At 30.0% G+C, this 19618-nt stretch overlaps 1 protein-coding gene across 2 annotated transcripts in view; it reads left to right on the top strand.

Moving 5' to 3' along the window:
* Window positions 1-19618, top strand: part of LOC136980217 (enhancer of mRNA-decapping protein 4-like) — an 89250-nt gene that overhangs the window by 19073 nt on the left and 50559 nt on the right. For both annotated transcript variants that reach the window (XM_067276305.1, XM_067276304.1), the window contains exons 2-7: window positions 1211-1319; window positions 2245-2341; window positions 3314-3419; window positions 8053-8242; window positions 13491-13656; window positions 14996-15103. In XM_067276305.1, the coding sequence (XP_067132406.1) occupies window positions 1211-1319; window positions 2245-2341; window positions 3314-3419; window positions 8053-8242; window positions 13491-13656; window positions 14996-15103 (776 nt within the window). The remainder of the gene's footprint in view (window positions 1-1210; window positions 1320-2244; window positions 2342-3313; window positions 3420-8052; window positions 8243-13490; window positions 13657-14995; window positions 15104-19618) is intronic.

The raw sequence follows: 19618 nt of genomic DNA, 5'->3' as shown, positions 1-19618 counted from the left end.
AATACAGTAGAGCATCGATTATCTGACTCCTGATCAACCGTCACATCAGTTAGCCGACCACATTCTAGTCGGCAAATTCAAGTGTCTGATAGTGATGTGGTGCTACAATATTTGACTATGTCTTGGCTACTTTAATATTATTTTTGTTAAATGTTTGCATGTTTTAGCTGGCAACATTGGCTCGACCATGAAAGAGAGGCCAGTATTTAAACCAGGCTTAATTTTCAATTTTTTTCTTTATTTTGTGCAAAATAAAGAAATAATTTTTTACGATACAATAGCGACGATTATTATTTTAAAAAAATTTTGTTAGGTTTAACATCAATGAAAATTCAATGTGAAGTAGGTTAATAGTGATATACTAATATACTAATTACATGGGATATACTGATATACTATACTAATAATGTATTTTTTCATACTTTTCTGTTATCCATTTTTTCAGTTATCTCATCAACCCCAGTCCCCAATTGAGTCAGATAATTGATGCTCTAATGTATTGAAATTTTCAATGCTATTCTGTGCTTTTCATCCAGTTTTCTTTAATGAGAAATGATTGTACAGTTTTTCTTCTTCTTTATTCTAGCTTCCTTTTCTAGTTTTCCTATAAAGGTGTTGCTGTTGTTGGTGATTGTTCTTTAAATGAACCTGAAAGACTATTGCTGTGTTTTGTTTTTATAGATTAAATTAAAAGTTTCAGCACAAAAATATTAAATTTTTAAAGATTTCTTAGGCAAATGCAAGCAAATGAAAATATCAGATTTCATGAAAAAGTAGAGAAAAATCAAGATGTTGTTGATACTTCAAATTAAGGTCAACAGAAAAGCTCAATAGACAATGATACTTTGCTAAAAAGAAAATGTCCTCATTTAATGGTGTTTATCAGTGAAGAAAAAATAGTAATGTGCAATGATTTTGATTGTGATTGTTAATTAATTATTGATTGCTTCAAGTAAACATATTTCTCTTAATTAGAAAAAGAATAGTATACTTTTGCTAACTTTTGGAGTCTAATCCTATGTTTTGTACTAGTCCTTTGTTTCATGTAGCATGGATTTGCATAACATGGTACTTTTTTGGAACCTAACTACCATGTTATATGGGTGATATCTGTATATTGATTATAAAATATGTAAAATATATACATTAGTTAAATTGATTTATTTGAAATGATTTTTTGAATTATATACCTATTTATTTTTCCTTATAGATAAACATTTTAATATAAATTCAGAGGAAGAGATTACTGACGAAATTCAAGACAATCTTGATAATAAAAATACAATGCTTGGAAGTTTATCTGAAGAATCACAACATGTGTAAGTATTACAAAATATATATGAGTTAAGATTTGCCTATTTTTTATAGAATTATAAGTAAAATCACTTGTATAATGCAAAGATGAATTATTTATTTATTGTTTATTGCATATACAAAAGGAAATGTCACAAGACAATTGACATCCTCCTCCTGAAAATAATGCTCGTAACAAAAGATTAAAATACAAATAACAAAGAATAAAAATTGATACACATGATAAAAAAATATGCATAAATAAAAACAAAAGATTATATGTTATAAAGTAACTGTTTACAAATGTGTTTAAATTGTAGAAAATCTTTATATAGAGATTATTCCACACAGCCCATATTCTGAACAGACCAATAGAAAAATGATCTGAAAGAAATAGAAAACCTAAAAGGTGAGGTAAAAAATAAGTTTGGTTACAAGTAACTTGTGGCTGAACTCTTAGGCACAGCCAATCAGAACAAATGGAACCATGGAAGTACAGTAGAGCGTCAATTATTCGACTTAATTGGGGACTGGGGTTGGTCGGATAACTGAAAAGTCGGATAACCGAAAAGTATGAAAAAATACATTATTAGTATAGTGTATTAGGCCTGGTTTAAATACTATCCTCCCTTTCATGGTTGAGCCAGTGCTGCCAGCTAAAACATGCAAAATTTTAACAAAAATAATATTAAAGTAGCCAAGACATAACCAAATATTGTAGCGCCACATCACTAGCGGACATTTGAATATGCTGACTAGAACACGGTCGGTTAACCGATAAGTCGGTTAATCGGGGGTCAGATAATCGATGCTCTACTGTATTTGTATAAAACTGGGAATTCCCTATCTTTACCTAGCAACATTAGCATTTCTTCAGGAGTTTTTTTTATTAATATTTCTGAATTTATATTATTAATTCAAATGATGTTTACAATAAAAAATGTTTTTCAGTGTTCTTTCTGGAAAAGATGGTGATACTATATCATTAATTAGTCAGGATGTGACTATTATTCCAAGTTCATCATATAATTTTTCCAACGAGAGGAAGGTAACTACTTAATACTTTTATTCCAAAATATAATTCATTAATAATTATTTTAATAATGTCTATTATTGAAATAACCATTAAAAATTAGTTTTAATTTTTAATAACTTATGCTTTAAACATTGAAAGGGCTGATTTTTTTTTTTTTTTAAATATTTACTTTTTTTAGTAAATATTTATTAAATGTTGTTAATCCTATTTATGTTATAAATTATCATGAAGAATCTAATTACTTTAAAACATGTTATTTTGATCCAAAAATTGTATTAAAATGAAAACAAAAAAATGTTAAAAATTTTAGTACAGTCAAACCTGTTTTTATGCGGTCTTTTTTTGTGCGATTTTTTATTTGTGTGGTATAGTTGGCGACTAGTCTCATGCGATTCGTCATGTCTCACGTTGACTTATTATAGCTAAATAAACTTATTACAGCATAATTGAACTTATTATAGTAATATTATTGCATGAATATGCGAAAAATGAAATAATTTATTTTTTAAGTCAAAAAAACACCACCTGGACAAAAATATGTAAAACAGACGATAGACGAGATGATGCAGTCAAGTGCTGACATCTGTTGTCAATAAATTCTATTTCGTACGGTTTTGAGTTATTTTCTATGTGAGACTTTTTTTATGCGGTCAATAGGGACCGCATAAAAAAATATATTTTTAATTGTGTTGCGAAAACTATTTTTTATAGCCACTCGTGAAGTTTCGTGCGATTTTTTTTTTTTAATGCGTTTTTTTAATGCGGTCCCTATCCACCACATAAAAATAGGTTTGACTGTATTTAAAGTTACAAAGGTTTTTAGATTTGAATATAAAGATTTTGCTTTTTAACTTGAAGACATCATTTTTTTTATCATAACATTATCTATTGTATAATACATTAAATTCTATTATTATTATAATTATAATACAAGAAAATTTATTTAAATATATCTTTAATTGATCTCAAAAATTTTTTTTTCAGATGAAAATTCATAATATAGTTGATTTTGGATGGGAAACTAAATTTTATGTTGGGAAATTAATTAGTGTTCATCTCTCAGGTACATACTTGGCTTATGCATTGAAAGGTAAGCTGAATGATTTTTAAAATATAAAATAAATTAATAATAGAATTAATTAATTAATAATAATGTAATTAAATGTATATTTCATTATACATGATTATCATAAAAACTTGGAAATTATTTTGTTAATAAATAAATTTTACTATTGAAGTTGATTGCTATTGTAGTTTGTTCCTCAGTTGTCTCTTTAAATGTTTGTAAAAGTTCTCATGAAATTTTTATAAAAGATATTTTAAGAATAGACAATCAAATCAATGAATAACCTAGTTTGATTTGGTTGTCTGTTCTTTGCTGCTGAGATACACTGTTAGTTCTTTTATATTCATTGGGAGATATTGTTGATAACAGATATGATCATCAAAATGATTCCATATTAAAAATGTGCGATCTTTGGATCTAATAACTAGAGACTATACTAGTTATATAAAACATCAGAATTTCCTGAGAATTATTTTGCAGTAATCATCCCCTTGCATATGGTAGCTAGGGATTGCAATCCAGCAGTGTTTTGAATCCAGCTGGATTTTTGATGGATTGAAATCATTCCAGCTGGATCCAGCGCGGATCCAGCGTGGATGTATTTTTGGTGCAATAAAGTGTTATCTGTCTATCTATCTACCCAGAAATTTATAGATTTTTAAAGAAATAAAGCATTTTTTAAAAATACTTAAGAAACTTTTATTATTTAGACTGGTCACTATAAATCAGTAAAACTTCTTACACATTTAGGTAGTAAACTTAACTTTGGTTCGGTTTAACACTTTAGAGATAATTAACTTTAAATGTTTAGTTAGATTATAATTGTAATGTAATCTTTAAGTTAAATAATAGCAAAGGTAATTCTACTGATTAATTTATATTAATATATTATAATAATGTGAGGACAGAGAATCAGTGGCTAAGTGGCTATCAGTCTTACCAGTTTTCATATATAGGCTCTACATATTAGTCTGTAGTTATTTATAAGTATATAAAACTATGTACTGGAAGTAGAATAAGTTAAATAAACTACACCTTTATCAATCCAGCAAAATTGAATAAAATAATAGCGTATTCAATTGCTTTTAACGATCTTCCTCAGTTACAATAAAATACAACATTAACTATAGAACATAAAATGTGTTCGGAATAAATATAAAAATTAACGGAAAACGCCCAAACGGACAAAATATAGATAAATAAACAAAATAAATAGCGGAAAAAATATATACAGGGTGTTTTTTTTAAACTGACGGTACTCAGAGACATCTGTAGAGCAATCTAACAGCCGGACTGTCGCCAAATTTGGGAGAGTGACTAAGGATGACATGGAAAAGAGATTCCGCGAAGAAAAAAGTAGTATTTAAATTCGCCGGTAGAGGAGGATTTGGCGCTGTTGTAGCGAAAAAGCTACCAGCACTTCACTGAAGAAAGGGTCATCAGTCGCTTTTTTCCACTTGCATGGCCGCCTCGCTCCTCGGATCTAACCCCATGTTACTTTTTCCTGTGGGGTTACTTAAAGTCCAAGGTCTATCTTGGTAGTGTCCAAAACTTGATGACTTTGAAAGACAACATTTCTCGAACTGTGATGAACATTCCTGCGGACATGTTACGTTCGGCCATACAGAACACGGTGTTCAGGATGCAATGAGTTGTCCAGCAGGACGGTGATCACATTGAAGAAGGGAGAAGGTTATTTGCTGATTAATTAAACTTTCGTTATTGCACTGAAACCTCTGTCTGATTATTCGTTCGTGTGTTTGTTAATTGCAGCTGGATTTTATGTAGATTCTTAGCTGTTTTGCTACAACAGCGCCAAATCCACCCCTACCGGCAAATTTGGGTGCTACTTTTTTCTTCGCGGAATCTCTTTCCCATGTCGTCCTTAGTGACTCTCCCAAATTTTGCGACAGTTTGGCTGTTAGATTGCTCTACAGATGTTTCTGAGTACCGTCAGTTAAAAAAAAAAAACAACCTGTATATAAGATCCAACGAAAAACCAGCATTGTCTGTTAACATTAATTAATGTAAAAGGATCTCCACATGGTAGACAATGAGTCCGCATCTCTATGGTTTATACAACCAGTTGTCATGTGCACTTTGCAGATTTCCAATCTCTCAAGATGTTTGACCGTTTGCTTATTCGTCGTCGTTTTTATAATTGCCGCTTGATCCCATTGGACGTTAACATCCTTCTGTCTTGCGTATGATGCCAGCGCAGTGTTGTCAAGGTTCTTACTGATTGTATATTTGTGCTCTTGAGCCTTTGTTTTAAACTGCGCATCGTTGCACCCACATAAACAAGCTTGGAATTGAAACGTTGGTTGTGTAAAGGCACCGAATATATACCCGTTGTTGAATTCCGATCCTCTTTCTTTTTATCGTTTCTTAAAAGTTTGAAAACAGTGGGATTACGTCAATATACCGTACGAAAATTATCAGACCTGGCAGTACATCTATGTAACTTGTTTTAAAAAAATGGGATGTAATTAAGCACTATTTTTTTTATATTTATTCCAAACACATTTTATGTTCTATAGTTAATGTTGTATTTTTTTGTAACTGAGGAAGATCGTTAAAAGCGATTGAATACTTTATTATTTTATTAAATTTTTCTGGATTGGTTAAGGTATAGTTTATTTATAAGTAATTTAATTATTAGTGTTAGTAAAGTAGTGAGTAAGTAATTAGTAGCAGTCTAGTAGTTAGCAAAGCGGCAACGCGACAACATAGACTTTTTCGCCATTATTTAGAAAGTTAACTGAGTATTTGCGGATCCAGCAGGCCGAAGAATGCGCTGGATCCAGCTGGATTGCTGGATGAGGGATCCAGCAATTGCAATCCCTAATGGTAGCATTGTAATCTTGAAATACTCTCATTTTGTTTGAATACAATGTATTGGTATTACTATAATGTGTGGCCTCACATTATAAAACATCAAAAACATTTCTCAGTGAATATATTATTATTTATCTCTTGCACAGTTAAAAGGATCAATGGTGCTTGACTAACATAGCATATTGATTATAAAAATGATGAATAGTTTTATTTATTTAAAGTTTAAAATTGTTATCCCTTGTCTATAGTAAAAAATCTTCAAGATTTATTTTTGCAACACATAATAGGAAAACAAATTTCAATTAAAAAATTAAATTGCAAAATAAAGTCAGAATGAAAGGTTGGTTGTTTTTACACTTGTTTAAGTTGTAAAGCACAGCCAAATCTTAAAATTTATTTGATTATGTATTAAATCTAATTAGCCAATAATCCTTTAGCAAGAATCCAATAATCCTTTAGCAAGAAAAGCATTCAGAATAGCATAGAAAACTTTATGGCAAAATGGATATTTTTACTAACATATTATTGTAAAAAGCTTTTCATGACACTGAAAATTAATCACATTACACTGCAGTATATTACCTCATTTATTAATTATTAATCATTAATCATTTTGTTAAAAATAAGGAAGAAAATTATAGCTGCAACCATTAAAATTAATTGCAAAAACTGTAAATAAATTAAACAAACAAAACAAGAATAAAAATATAAAGTAACTACCACAGATTTCAAATTTACACCCAAATTATCAGTATCTATTACATTCCTATTCAGCATAAGTTATATACTAATTCTATTTCTATCAGTATCTAACTTATTAAAACAAGTACCGTATATCTCGGCGGATAAGACGAGGTATCAATTTTTGTCTTATCCGCCGAGTACTTATAAAGTTTTATAGTTTTAGCATATATCTGTCCTATAAGATGACCCCCAAACTATCAATGGCCTATGAATTTAGTTTAGATCAGTAATCATCATCTGAATAATAATACTGTATAATGTATATGTAATTTTTCAAATGAACAAATTAATTTTCTTGCATCTGGCAGCACTGCCTTGCGATTGTTGCTAGCATTTGCACTGATTCGGCATTCGGGTAATGACCTTGACTATTCACAAAAACACCATATGGGCTATTCTATTTTGTGCACATACCCTACTCTCTACTAGTAAATAATTATAGTTTGTGTATTTTTTTTATAATGGTTTTAATTTATATAAATTTTAATCGAATTTTTTGTATCTGTCCTATAAGACGACCCTGGATTTTCGGGGCCTTTTTTTATGATTCAATTATCGTCTTATCTGTCGAGATATACAGTAGTTAAAACTTCAAGTCCTAAAACTTTGACTTTAAATAATAATTGACTTTGGGCAGGAATTAAAAATGTAACTTCAAGTTTGCTTATTTATGTACAAAGAAATGAAAATAATTTATTTAGTTTGAGACATTTTCATTTGCATTATATGTATGAATTTAACTAAATATTCCATTTATTTTGAACATTAGATATTCTTTATGTAAGTAAATATTACAGAAACTTTTATAAATAGTTTTTATACATTAATATTTACAGTATATTAATGCATGAAACATTATTTATATATATATAACATTGAATTAGATTTCTAATTAATGTTATATATATATAACATTAATTAGAAATAAATCAGTAGAGGTAAAAAATTTAAGGATTTGTTTTTTATGCTTTGCATTTTTCATATTAAGCTATTCTTATTTAAATTTTAAAAAAATTTTAAATGTAATAATTCTATTAATAATAATTTTTAATACTATTGAAATTATAATTTAAAGGACGTAGGATTCGTGAAGGAATTATACGTGTTATAAATCCGAAAACAGGTTCCCATTCTACTATTAAAGCAAGACGACAAGTAAAAGATTTAGCATTTGCACATAAAACTGACCAAGTAATTTTGGCCTTTGTTGATAATGTAGGATCATTATTTGTCTATGAAATTTTAGAGGATGATGGTAAACTTGTGTATCCTTTTTGAAAAATATTTAAATGATTTTTTATTGATTTGTAAATATCTGGTCTAAGTTACAATTATGTAGTTGATATTTATAGTGAAGGAATGGAATAAAAATAAGTTATTGTTTATTTTGATTATATTTTAATTATAACATTTCATTTTCATGTATCTTTTTCTTTTTCTGATGAAATTTTATGCGTCAAAATTCATTTATTTCTTAATAATTTATTTTATGATAAATTATAATATTACATGTCAAGTTATATATAAATGTATTATATTTGAATATATTATACATGTTGTAGAGACAAACTAAACTGAATTTTTAATATAATTTTCATTCCATTAATAGTAAAAGTATTTACAGAAGTTCACTTTCAAAATAACTATCTTATGCAACTGTTGTATACTTCTGCCAATATTTGTCCCATTTTAAACTTAATAATCTTGTACCACTTATTAAAATAATCTTGCTGCCTAGTATGTGACTTCCTTGAGTGCAATCATTGCATCACTGTTCACTTCTGCTGATTTGAATATGCAGTTCTTCAGTACAGTTTTTATTTGCTGACAACACAAAAGCCAGTGAGAGCAAAGAGATTGTGGAAATACAGGTTTTTTTTGGTCTTTTGTCAGATATTCACCAAGTAGGCAACTATGATATGCTGGGATATTTTCATTGTGGAATAGTTAATTTTTGCTTTCTAGGCCATTTTCATCTTAACTGTGTTACAGAGCAACCTGAGAGTGTCAATATAGGACTTCTTGCTAATGTATTTACTGTCAGGAAAAAAACCTATAATACACTAGACCTTTCATATCGAAAAAAAGCACTGCATTTGATGAAAACATGCTGTGACAATAACCCAAAGTAATACAGAACTAGTTGTAAAACTGTTTTAATAAGTGATATAAGTGTTGGCAGAAGTGTGTAGCTGCATAAGGTGCTTATTTTGAAGTGGCCTTCTGTAAATACGTGTACTGTAAATGTAATAAATGTTAAAAGATTAGTTTATTTTTGATTTGTCATATAGATATTTGCTATAAATTATATTTAACAATATAGTTCAAATTAAAATTAATTGGACTGAATGGTCATATGATATGGTATCATCTTAACATTATAAGAGCTCTGGGTTCAGATCTAATCAGGGCTGGATTTAACCTTTTTGTCACTTTAGGTACAGGTCAAAAATTTCTAAAATGTCACCTTTGATACAGTCTAAATGTAAATGCTTCTGATACTTACTTGAATTTTAATTACAGAATATTATATGAAAGCATACCAAATTTATAACACATTTTTTAAGTATTAAAATGACACCATTTTATTAAATGGTATGGTTAACAAACATTTTGTTTTAATTAAATGTTACATCCTGCATATTGGTATATACAGAGTGACAATAATTAACCCGTACAAGTTTTTTGTATCGTAAATTTATTAAAGAAATGAAAATTAGCAAAACAACAGCATATAACAGTGACAATACTTTACGTATTAATCAGATATTCAGCCAGTTTCAAAGTGGCCTCCTTTTGCTTTGATGCAGAGGCCCAAACGCGTTTAGAAATTCTCAGCGATGGGCCGCACTCTTCTGGAGACAGTTTGTCTCACTCCCAGCGCAAGGATTGCTTCAGCGACTCCAAACTTTCATGGCGCTTAGAACAGGCCCTGGCCTCCGAAATGGACCACACACTGTAGTTCATTGGGTTCAGATTTGGCGAGTACGGTGGCCATTCCGCAGACGAGATGAAATCGGGAAAATGAGCCTTGCACACTCTTGAGTCTTTTTCGCTCTGTGTGTCGGCGCCGAGTCCTGCTGAAACGTCCATTTCGCACTGCCAAAATGCTGGTGAGCCCACAGAAGTACCACATCCTCGAGAATGTCAGGGTGGTACACATCTTGATTGATTTTGGCCCCTTGATTGACGAAAACAAGGGGTGTCTTGCTGCTCGCACAAATTCTGCCCCAAACCATGACTGACATTGGATTTTGTGATGTTCGATGATGGCTGAGCATCCAGGAGCCCCCGCGGACCAGTTCCTGTCATTTTGATGGTTGTACAGAGAAAAGCTTCTCGTCTGTGAAGAGAATGCACTCCCATTGTCGACCTGCGGCCCGACGCTTGAGTTAATGGGATCTTTGGAGTCTCACGCACTTGTTTTCATCGGTGAGGAGCTGAACCTTTTGGAACTTGTAGGGCTTGAGTACGAGTTCCTTTTTCGCCATTAACCACACCGATTCGCGATTGATTCTGATCTCACGAGCAATTTTTCTCATGGAGACCTTCGCATGTCAGTCAACTCGCTTTGTGATGATCTTGCGGTTCCTAGACGTGTTGACAGTGCACTTTCTTCCATGTCCGGGACGGTCACCATTGTGGCCAAGCTCCTTGAATTGCCAAACTGCATCTGAGACTGTCATTTTTGGAACACCAAGCAGACGAACAATTTCACATTGATGCTTTCCTTGCCGGAATAGCTCCAAAATTGCACAACATTTGTTCGACACCATTAAACAAATAAAGAACTAACCCTTATTACATCGAAAGTACATCTACACGAGCAGGAAATCATGGAGAATTAAACAATAGTATGTAAATTGGTGACAGTAAAAAAGTTCAGGTGCAGCATTGCTACAAACTTTGTACGGGTTAATTATTGTCTCCCTGTATTTACATTATAAGTGGTTAAAGAAAGTTGGCAGCCTGACTAATCAATGACAGAAGAATTGATTCAGAAGTTAGTGGTGCTGAGATTGCCTCACATCATGTAACAAATCATCAATGAGGTTGCTATTTAAATTACATTTTAATGCACATGTGGGAAAGATACTATTTTTGCTTTTCTGTATGCATTACAGTTGAATTTAAATCAAATTAATTAATAAAGACTGCATTAATTGACATTGATGTAATATAAATGGCATTCAAGAATTTGTGTTTAAATATGCTTAAGTTAAATTAAATGACTAAAAATTTATTAATATAATATTATCTATATATATAAAAATGAATGTACAGTATGTCTGTGTGTGTATGTGTGTTTGTCCTTCATGCACTACCACACCATTTATCCGATTGCCATAAAACTTCGGGAAGTTGTTTAATACACTCCCACGAAGGTTTCTGGCACATGTGAAGACCACCATTTCCCCCTTTCAAAAATATATTTATATATGGATTAAGGCTTTTATGTCCAACAGATGGCGCTAACTTCCGACAACCTAAGTTTGCTTTTCTGTGAGGCATTATGCTTTTCTGTGAGAATGGACTAAAGCAGATCATTTTCTATCTATCTATATAAATAAAATATAACGTTCGTTTGTTCCTACCAATTCCTTTCAAATTTTGACACAACGTTGCATTCAAATACGCACGTGTTTTTATATAATATACATGTCGAAATTCCCCCACTGGGGGGGTCGAGATGGACAGGATTATGGCTTACTGTGAAGAACTTGGCTTCTATTTATACTATTTTAAATGCGGTTTTTTGCGTTTTTAATTGCGTTTTAATAGGGTACATCAACAGAATATACACTAAAAAGGGATTTTTTGATATTCCCCAGCGAGGAGAGGGACAGGATTAAGGCTTACTGCGAAGAACTCAGCTTCTATTTATACTATTTTACATGCAGTTTTTGCATTTTTAATTGCGTTTTAATAGGGTACGTCAACAGAATATACACTAAAAAGGGATTTTTGATATTCCCCAGCGAGGAGAGGGACAGGATTAAGGCTTACTGCGAAGAACTCAGCTTCTATTTATACTATTTTACATGCGGTTTTTTGCGTTTTTAATTGCGTTTTAATAGGGTACGTCAACAGAATATACACTAAAAAGGGATTTTTCGATATTCCCTTGCGGGGGAGAGGGACGGGATTAAGGCTTACTGCGAAGAACTCAGCTTCTATTTATACTATTTTACATGCAGTTTTTGCATTTTTAATTGCGTTTTAATAGGGTACGTCAACAGAATATACACTAAAAAGGGATTTTTTGATATTCCCCAGCGAGGAGAGGGACAGGATTAAGGCTTACTGTGAAGAACTCTGCTTATATTTATACTATTTTACATGCGATTTTTTGCGTTTTTAATTGCGTTTTAATAGGGTACGTCAAGAGAATGTACTGTACAAGTTCAAGTTCTTTATTGCCGTACAAAGGTACAAGCCCGGTACCACGTAAAAGAATGTACTGTACACTAAGAAGGGATTTTTTGAAATTCTCCCACGGGGGAAGTGTTACACATTTATAATAGATACATTTTGAGCCACAACAACGCGTGGCCGGGTCAGCTAGTATATTATAATATTAATATTTATTAATACTAGGTAGCCAGTTAATTAAACTAAAACTAATAATTAAATTTATAAATAATAATTAAAACTGGCCTTTACACTGAAAATAAAATTGTAATTAATTAAAATTGAAATCAAATTAATTGAAACACCATATTTCGAAAAACCTTGATAAAATACTTGTTAGTCTTGATAGATTTGGTTATATTTCATCTTTGCAGTCAGAGTTGACTCTATAGCACTTCTTTGTAATGTGTTAGTTTTGGTTTCTGTTCTGATGAGGGAACATTTTGCTTTTAATACTATATATATAAATAAATATAGATGAAGCAATATTATATATAATATATTGCTTTTATAAACATTTTATGCATGAAATACAGCTAACAAGGTAAAAATCAGGTTTTGTTTTGGGGGTTGGGAACGGATTAATCCATTTTATGTCGTTTCTGATGGAAAATTTATTTTGGTTTGAGAACAAATCAGTTTCTAAACAACTTTTAGGAATGAATTGAATTCGTAAATTGAGGTTTGACTGTAATTAAAAATTTTGTAATATTTGGAATTATTTATTTTTTTAATGAAATTTTTTCACTTTTCTCTCTAGGCTCAAACTTATTGTGCCTATGTTTAAAACTGGCCATGGATCTAATTCATATTTTTATTTTTCATGGGTAGTGCAGATCAGATTATTCCTCATCTAATTATTATGGTCAATCATATTGCATATCAAACCATCACTAAGGATAAAATTGAAGATCCAGTGTAATAATTCATTGGTCTCTTTTATATTTTTAAATTATAAGTAACAATTTCTAAAACAATTGCATTAGAATGAAAAACTATTTTAATTATTACAAATGAAATTCTTTAATTTTAGAATATTATATTTTTAAATATTTTATTTAAAATAATGTATTAAACTGTTATTTCTTAATATAAGAAAAGTTGTAATAGTATTCTGCAAGTCAACAGGAAAGCTGAAAATCAAGTTTGTGAAAATAACAGGGTTATTTGGTGCCCTTATATTCCAGAAGAATCTTTAGATTCTGCTGATCAAACTGAAGAAGGATCAGACATTTCAAAATTATTAGTTGTAATTCATGAAGCAGAGGTAATAAAAATAATTTATTTATTTGTTTTAAATTAATATCTTAATTAATACTTTATCTTTATACTTAATCACCACAAAAGAGGTTATCCTTATATATGTGGCTAGAGCATTTGTCACCAGGGGCAAATTTAAATATGCACTAAAGTGTTATTTCATCACCTGTTAGTGCTATTTTGCAAACTTATCATAATGAGTTTGAAAAAACAGCACTAACAGGTTACTGAAATAATGCTTTAGTACAATTTACCAAATAAGAAGCTAAATGAAGGAAACTTAAATATGGTGTCTTTTGGATGAGCTTTTTATTAATAATTTTATAATTTAGGCTGAAAGGTTAAATTATAAAATCATTTTTTATTAATTAATATAATGCATATATATTGTAATATATTATTTCATACTTGTGTGTGACAGTTTTCTATGAATTTATTAGTTTGATCTATTAACAATTTTGAAATTGTGGTTTCCTATCATCTTGATGCCCTAGGCACATATCTCTTCTACCCCTGCTTTTCACAACCCTGCTTATACCTGCTGGCCGATGGAGAGGTGATCTAAGAACAAAGCAACACCATCAATTGTTTTGTTTTTGTGTTTTGTTTGTTTTTCGTGCCTATTTTTTTGTCAGGTACATGCAATGCTGTTTTTTATTTTTCTTCTTAAATTCTGTTAGGCATGCTTAATTACATCAGGGAGCATGGACATTGTCACTTTGACTCCACTGTATATTGAAAATGAAGTCATAGACCCCTATTTTTTGCATTTAAATGGACCCTCATTACATTTTTGAATTCCTTATTGCAATTAATGGAAAATGGCAAAGTTTCATAAAAATCAATCTAACAAATTTTGAGAATGAACTTAATTCTGTAAGCCCATAGAAGACGTATTAGTGATCATCTGACAAAGTCATGCAATATCGCTTTGTTGCACGTACTCATACTAAGACCTTGTATCTTGAAAACAAAGTCATGGACCACTACAGTAATGATCATCTGTTCATGAAATAAGTTAAATTTATTCTTAAACTACATATGTTCCAAAAATTAAATTATTTGGGGGTAATTGGAATAGTGTTATTTTCAGAAACATGGAAATGGAGTTATTTTACCTGTATATTAATATGGTACATAAAAACAAAAATTTTTTAGCTTTTTTTATTTCTCTCTACTTTCTTCTAAATATAACTTTTTAGTAAATTGTTTTGTACTTTACTTCAACAAAAATAACTTTAATCTAAATTTAAAAATTATTAATATTTAAATCACTTCACTTATGGAATAACTCAACAAATTTATTAGCATATGATAATAGTTTATAATAATTTATGTTTTAATAGGCTCATATGTGGAATATTGATTTAGTTATCAAAGAGTATGGAAAAGGAACTTTGTCTTCAGATGATGTGAAAGTAGGATATCAAACAATTTTAACAGGCCATTCAATGGTATGTTTTAATATATTAAAATTTAATTATAATAATAATGTATTTTAAGTAATAATAATTAACAAAGATAATAAAGCATTACAACATCAACTAATATAAATTATTTTTTGATGCAAATTTTTAAACATCTTAAATTAATTCAGTTTGTATTATTCATTCAAAATGAAATGTGTATGTTATTTTCCAATCAATATGAAGTGTTAAGAAGACTAGGATCATTCATTTTTTGAAATATATTCTCTGTTTTATTAATTACACTGTTTAAAATTAGCATTTAGTATTTACTAAGTTTTTGAATTAGTAAATAATGAAGTTTTACATATTATCTATATTTTGTGTTTTAATTTGTAATTATATTATTACTCATAATCTTTATAATTTTGGCAATATGCTGTTGGCATTAATATCTCAATAATACATGAATAAAGTTAAAAATGAAAAGAAATGAGAATAGGAAAACAAGTACACTTCATATTTCAATAGTAAATCAAACATCCCATTACTGTTCCAGAACTTATAGCTGCTATTTTTTGACACTAGATCTTTTTGTAAAGAAAAACATTCATTATTTTGCATGATAAAAAAAACTTTTAAATTTTTATGGGGGGTACTATTTACTGTAATGTATTATTTAATTAGTTTATGCAATATGTTTAATTTGAATGTTAATAGCTCAGTAAATGAATTAAAAGGTTTCAAATGATAATTAAAGAATATTTATATTATTGAACATTTTATAAAATATGATACAATCAATTTTTTATAATTTTAGGATTCAAGAATTATTTAGGATTCTAGAAAAAAAATATTGATTATTCTGAGTTATGTTGACTGCAATTTTCTTTAGAAAATTTAGTAATTTCTGTAAAGATTTAAAAATTCTTAGATTATTTGCATTTGGAAATGTTTATATTTTTAGAATTATTTCAATTGTTTAAACAACTAAATAAATAGGGAAGAAGCTCATAATTGAGAGAGAATTTTTTTTTGTTTTGTAAATCATTTATTTAAATTATTGTAAGAATTCATTCTAACAATTAACAGATAACAAACCTTTAGCTAAAGTTTGCCTCTTAATGAAGAATTTTATCAATTTGTTCAACTAATATCACTTCATGATTTAAACAGACTAAAATCATCATTCATGAGAATCAGAAAATGAAAAAGGTGACAGAATTTTATTGTTTAAAGGTACCAGACTTAATTATTTGTTTCATGCACTTTGCTAGTCAATTTGAATGCACTGATAATTATAATATAATGTTGAATTAAAAATTTCATATCACCAAAAAATTATAAACTGGAATTAAATTGAATATTTGAAGTTTATTGTGTTTTGCCAGTATGTGTTTGAAAATAACGTTATGCACATACATTGAAAAAATTATTTTATATATTTATTTGCAATTTTGCATATAAAAATGATTATATTTTAATCAAGTAGTTTGTGAGTAACTTGAGAAACTAAACCAGTTTTTAATATTTGCACTAACAAACATTATCAGTAAATTCAATAAGCTGCCATCAGGTTCCAACTGCATAAACTATAAAATTCTAGAAAATTGATTTAAAAATTAAATATTTATAATAATTAAATTTATTAAGTACAGTGGGGTATGCTAGAACAAATGTAATTGATTCTAGAATCTTGTTCATTCTAGGTTACATGGAAATACATGTATTTAGGGATAATTGTTCCAAGTCTGTAGACCAGAGCAAAGTTATCATCTAACATAACCATTTAAACAGGAAAAATATAATACAAAATTAAAAATATAAGTATAAAAAGAATATAAAATGAATTTTTTAAACTTTTATATGGTATACATGAAAGTTTCCATCTGTTCCATGATATTACAACATAAACTGCTTAATCTAGAGATTACTTTTGCAACTTGTAGACTTTTTATTTCTTCCTTGTTTTTTAAAATTGTACTGATCATTGATTTAAGCCATATGATATTCAGCACTTAGATCTACACTGTGTGTTTACGCATGTGTGTTCCTGACTAAGGCCAGGAACACACATGCGTAAAATTCCGTGTAAAATCTAGCCTAAAACTGAAAACGTAAAAATTTTTCTGAAATTTTGGCTGAAACAGAACTGAAAAAAGAGTAGAGCATGTCTGTACTTTTTACTGCCAAAATTCCTCCAATAGAGAGGTCTTTTCTGTGACGTCAAAGTAGACACGTGGTTTTTATTCTAACAATGGCGGCAATGAGGGTTAACCCTACAATTGTGACGGTCTCGAAAAACACGAAAAATAAATGAAATAGAGGAGTTTATCGAATCCGTTTGACCACATCAGTGTCATGTATAAAGACACTGTATTTAAACAACGTTTATGGATGGCTTTAGGTCAAAATTTCAAACAACAGGTAGGTCTAGTAGAATCGATACATAGACCTAGTATTTAGATCACACGTTATTTGAATTCGGAATACAAGTCTATTAATTTAAATTTTCTATATTATGGCAGAGGAAGCGGAGAAAAAATGGAAGGTACAAAGGGATTAATTTTTTCCTCTCATAGATATATGAGAGGAAAAAATTAATAAACTGTTGGTGGCAGTGGCGTTTCCTATTCAGCCAGAATTTTTACGTATGTGTGTTCTGGCATAAAAGCGTAAAACAGAAACTGAACTGAAAGCTGATTTCTGATTCAGTTTTCTGCCACACAATTTTACGCATGTGTGTTCGTGGCCTAATACTCCAATCAAAATGAGAAAACCACTAAATGTCATGTGCATGCACAGGCTATGTTTGTTACATTTGTTGCAGCATCTATGCTCATTGTAACATTTTGATTTTGTAGATAAAAATATTGTTATGTTATAGCATTGTTTGTTCTAGAATACCCCACTGTAGTTGAACTAAAAATTTTACCCTGTTGAATTTTATAGTTTATACTGTTGAAACCTGATGACGACTAATTAGATTAGCTAAAAACATTTCCTTATGCAAAAATTAAATGCTGGTTATTAAAGATTTAGTTTTTCAAAGTAATGTCATTCAACTACTGATTATGTTAGTTTGAGTATATTTTCAGAAAAATTAAACATTTATAATAAAATTTATAAAATAGTTGAACTAAAAATTTTACAGTAATAAATATTTAATTGCATATTATAGTTAAGAATGCCTTGTGTTGAGTTTTTAATTTAAGTAGTTTTAGAGGTAATGAATTGCCAAAAAAACTGAATCTAATAACTTATGTTGTTAAAAGACTTAATAATAATAATAATAATAATAATTTTTTATTGCATGACCCTTAGTTCATTACAGGAGATTAAATTATAATTTAAAAGTAAGTTAGTAATATTTAACAAATTAAAATAACAACTTAGTACAAGGAAACATAAAGTAAAATACACAGTAATAATCAGTTTTTGAAAAATGCAATGAACTAATTATATCTTTCCAAGACTTAAATCTCATCAAATATCTTTTCCTATTTTGTTCAAATTTCACACAATAGAAAAATACATGTTTCCAAGTTTCGTACACTTGCATGTTACAATTACTACAAATTCTATCAAGATTTATTATTAGTCTACTATTTCATAATGTTGAAGAAATTGAAAAGAAATATGAACAGAAATGTAAGAGACATATCTCATTGGAAAGAAAAATTTAAAAGGAATCAGAAAAGCCCAAAATAAGTAATGCCGAACGATGCAGATTATATAGTGTGTGTAAGAAAACCAAGTGCATCGACTTTGGTGCAAATATTTTGAGTGCACCACTGCCTCAACCGATAGATATTGACTTGGAATATGATTACCACCAAGACTTTATTTGTTTACATCTTATCCTTCCTCTAATAACACAAAGACGGACATTCCTTAAACAGTTGCGATTATGTCCCATACACAACCCTCTCAATTTTTTTGACCTGCACGATGTTTGGTTAACTCATTGCAGTCAGTTGATGCCATGGGAAAGTCACTGAAAGTATTGTCCATCGCTAGCCACTACTTTCTCCCATCGTCTAGGCAGCATTTGAATTCCACATTGGAAAAACAACACGTCTTTTGAGGCTATCCAAGAATCGACCCATTTTTTGGCATCTTCATAAGAATGGAAGTACTGCTCAGCCAGGCCATGTGCCATCGATCAGAACAAGTGATAATCAGAAAGGGCAATGTCTGGTGAATATGGCGGATGGGGTAGGACTTCCCATTTAAGCATTTCCAAGTAGGTTTTCACCGGTTGTGCAGCATGTGGTCGAGCATTGTCATGTTGCAAAATCACTTTGTCATGTCTCTGCTCGTATATGGCTGTTTTTCTTTCAATGCTTGGCTTAAACACATCAATTGTAGTTGATAGCAATCTCCTGTGATGGTTTTGTTCGGTTTGAGCAGCTCATAAACTACACCTAGCTGATGTCACCAAATGCAGAGCAGAAACTTTGCACCATGGATATTTAGCTTTGCTGACCATGTTGATGCATGGCCAGGCTTACCCCACGATTTTCTACACATAAGGTTATCGTAGTGTATCCACTTTTCATC

The sequence above is a fragment of the Centruroides vittatus genome, unplaced genomic scaffold (assembly GCF_030686945.1).
Source record: "Centruroides vittatus isolate TY-2023 unplaced genomic scaffold, ASM3068694v2 contig_680, whole genome shotgun sequence".
NCBI classification, from domain to species: Eukaryota; Metazoa; Arthropoda; class Arachnida; order Scorpiones; family Buthidae; genus Centruroides; species Centruroides vittatus.
The sequence above is the reverse complement of the archived record's forward strand: the minus strand, read 5'-3'. Positions and strand labels throughout refer to the sequence as shown.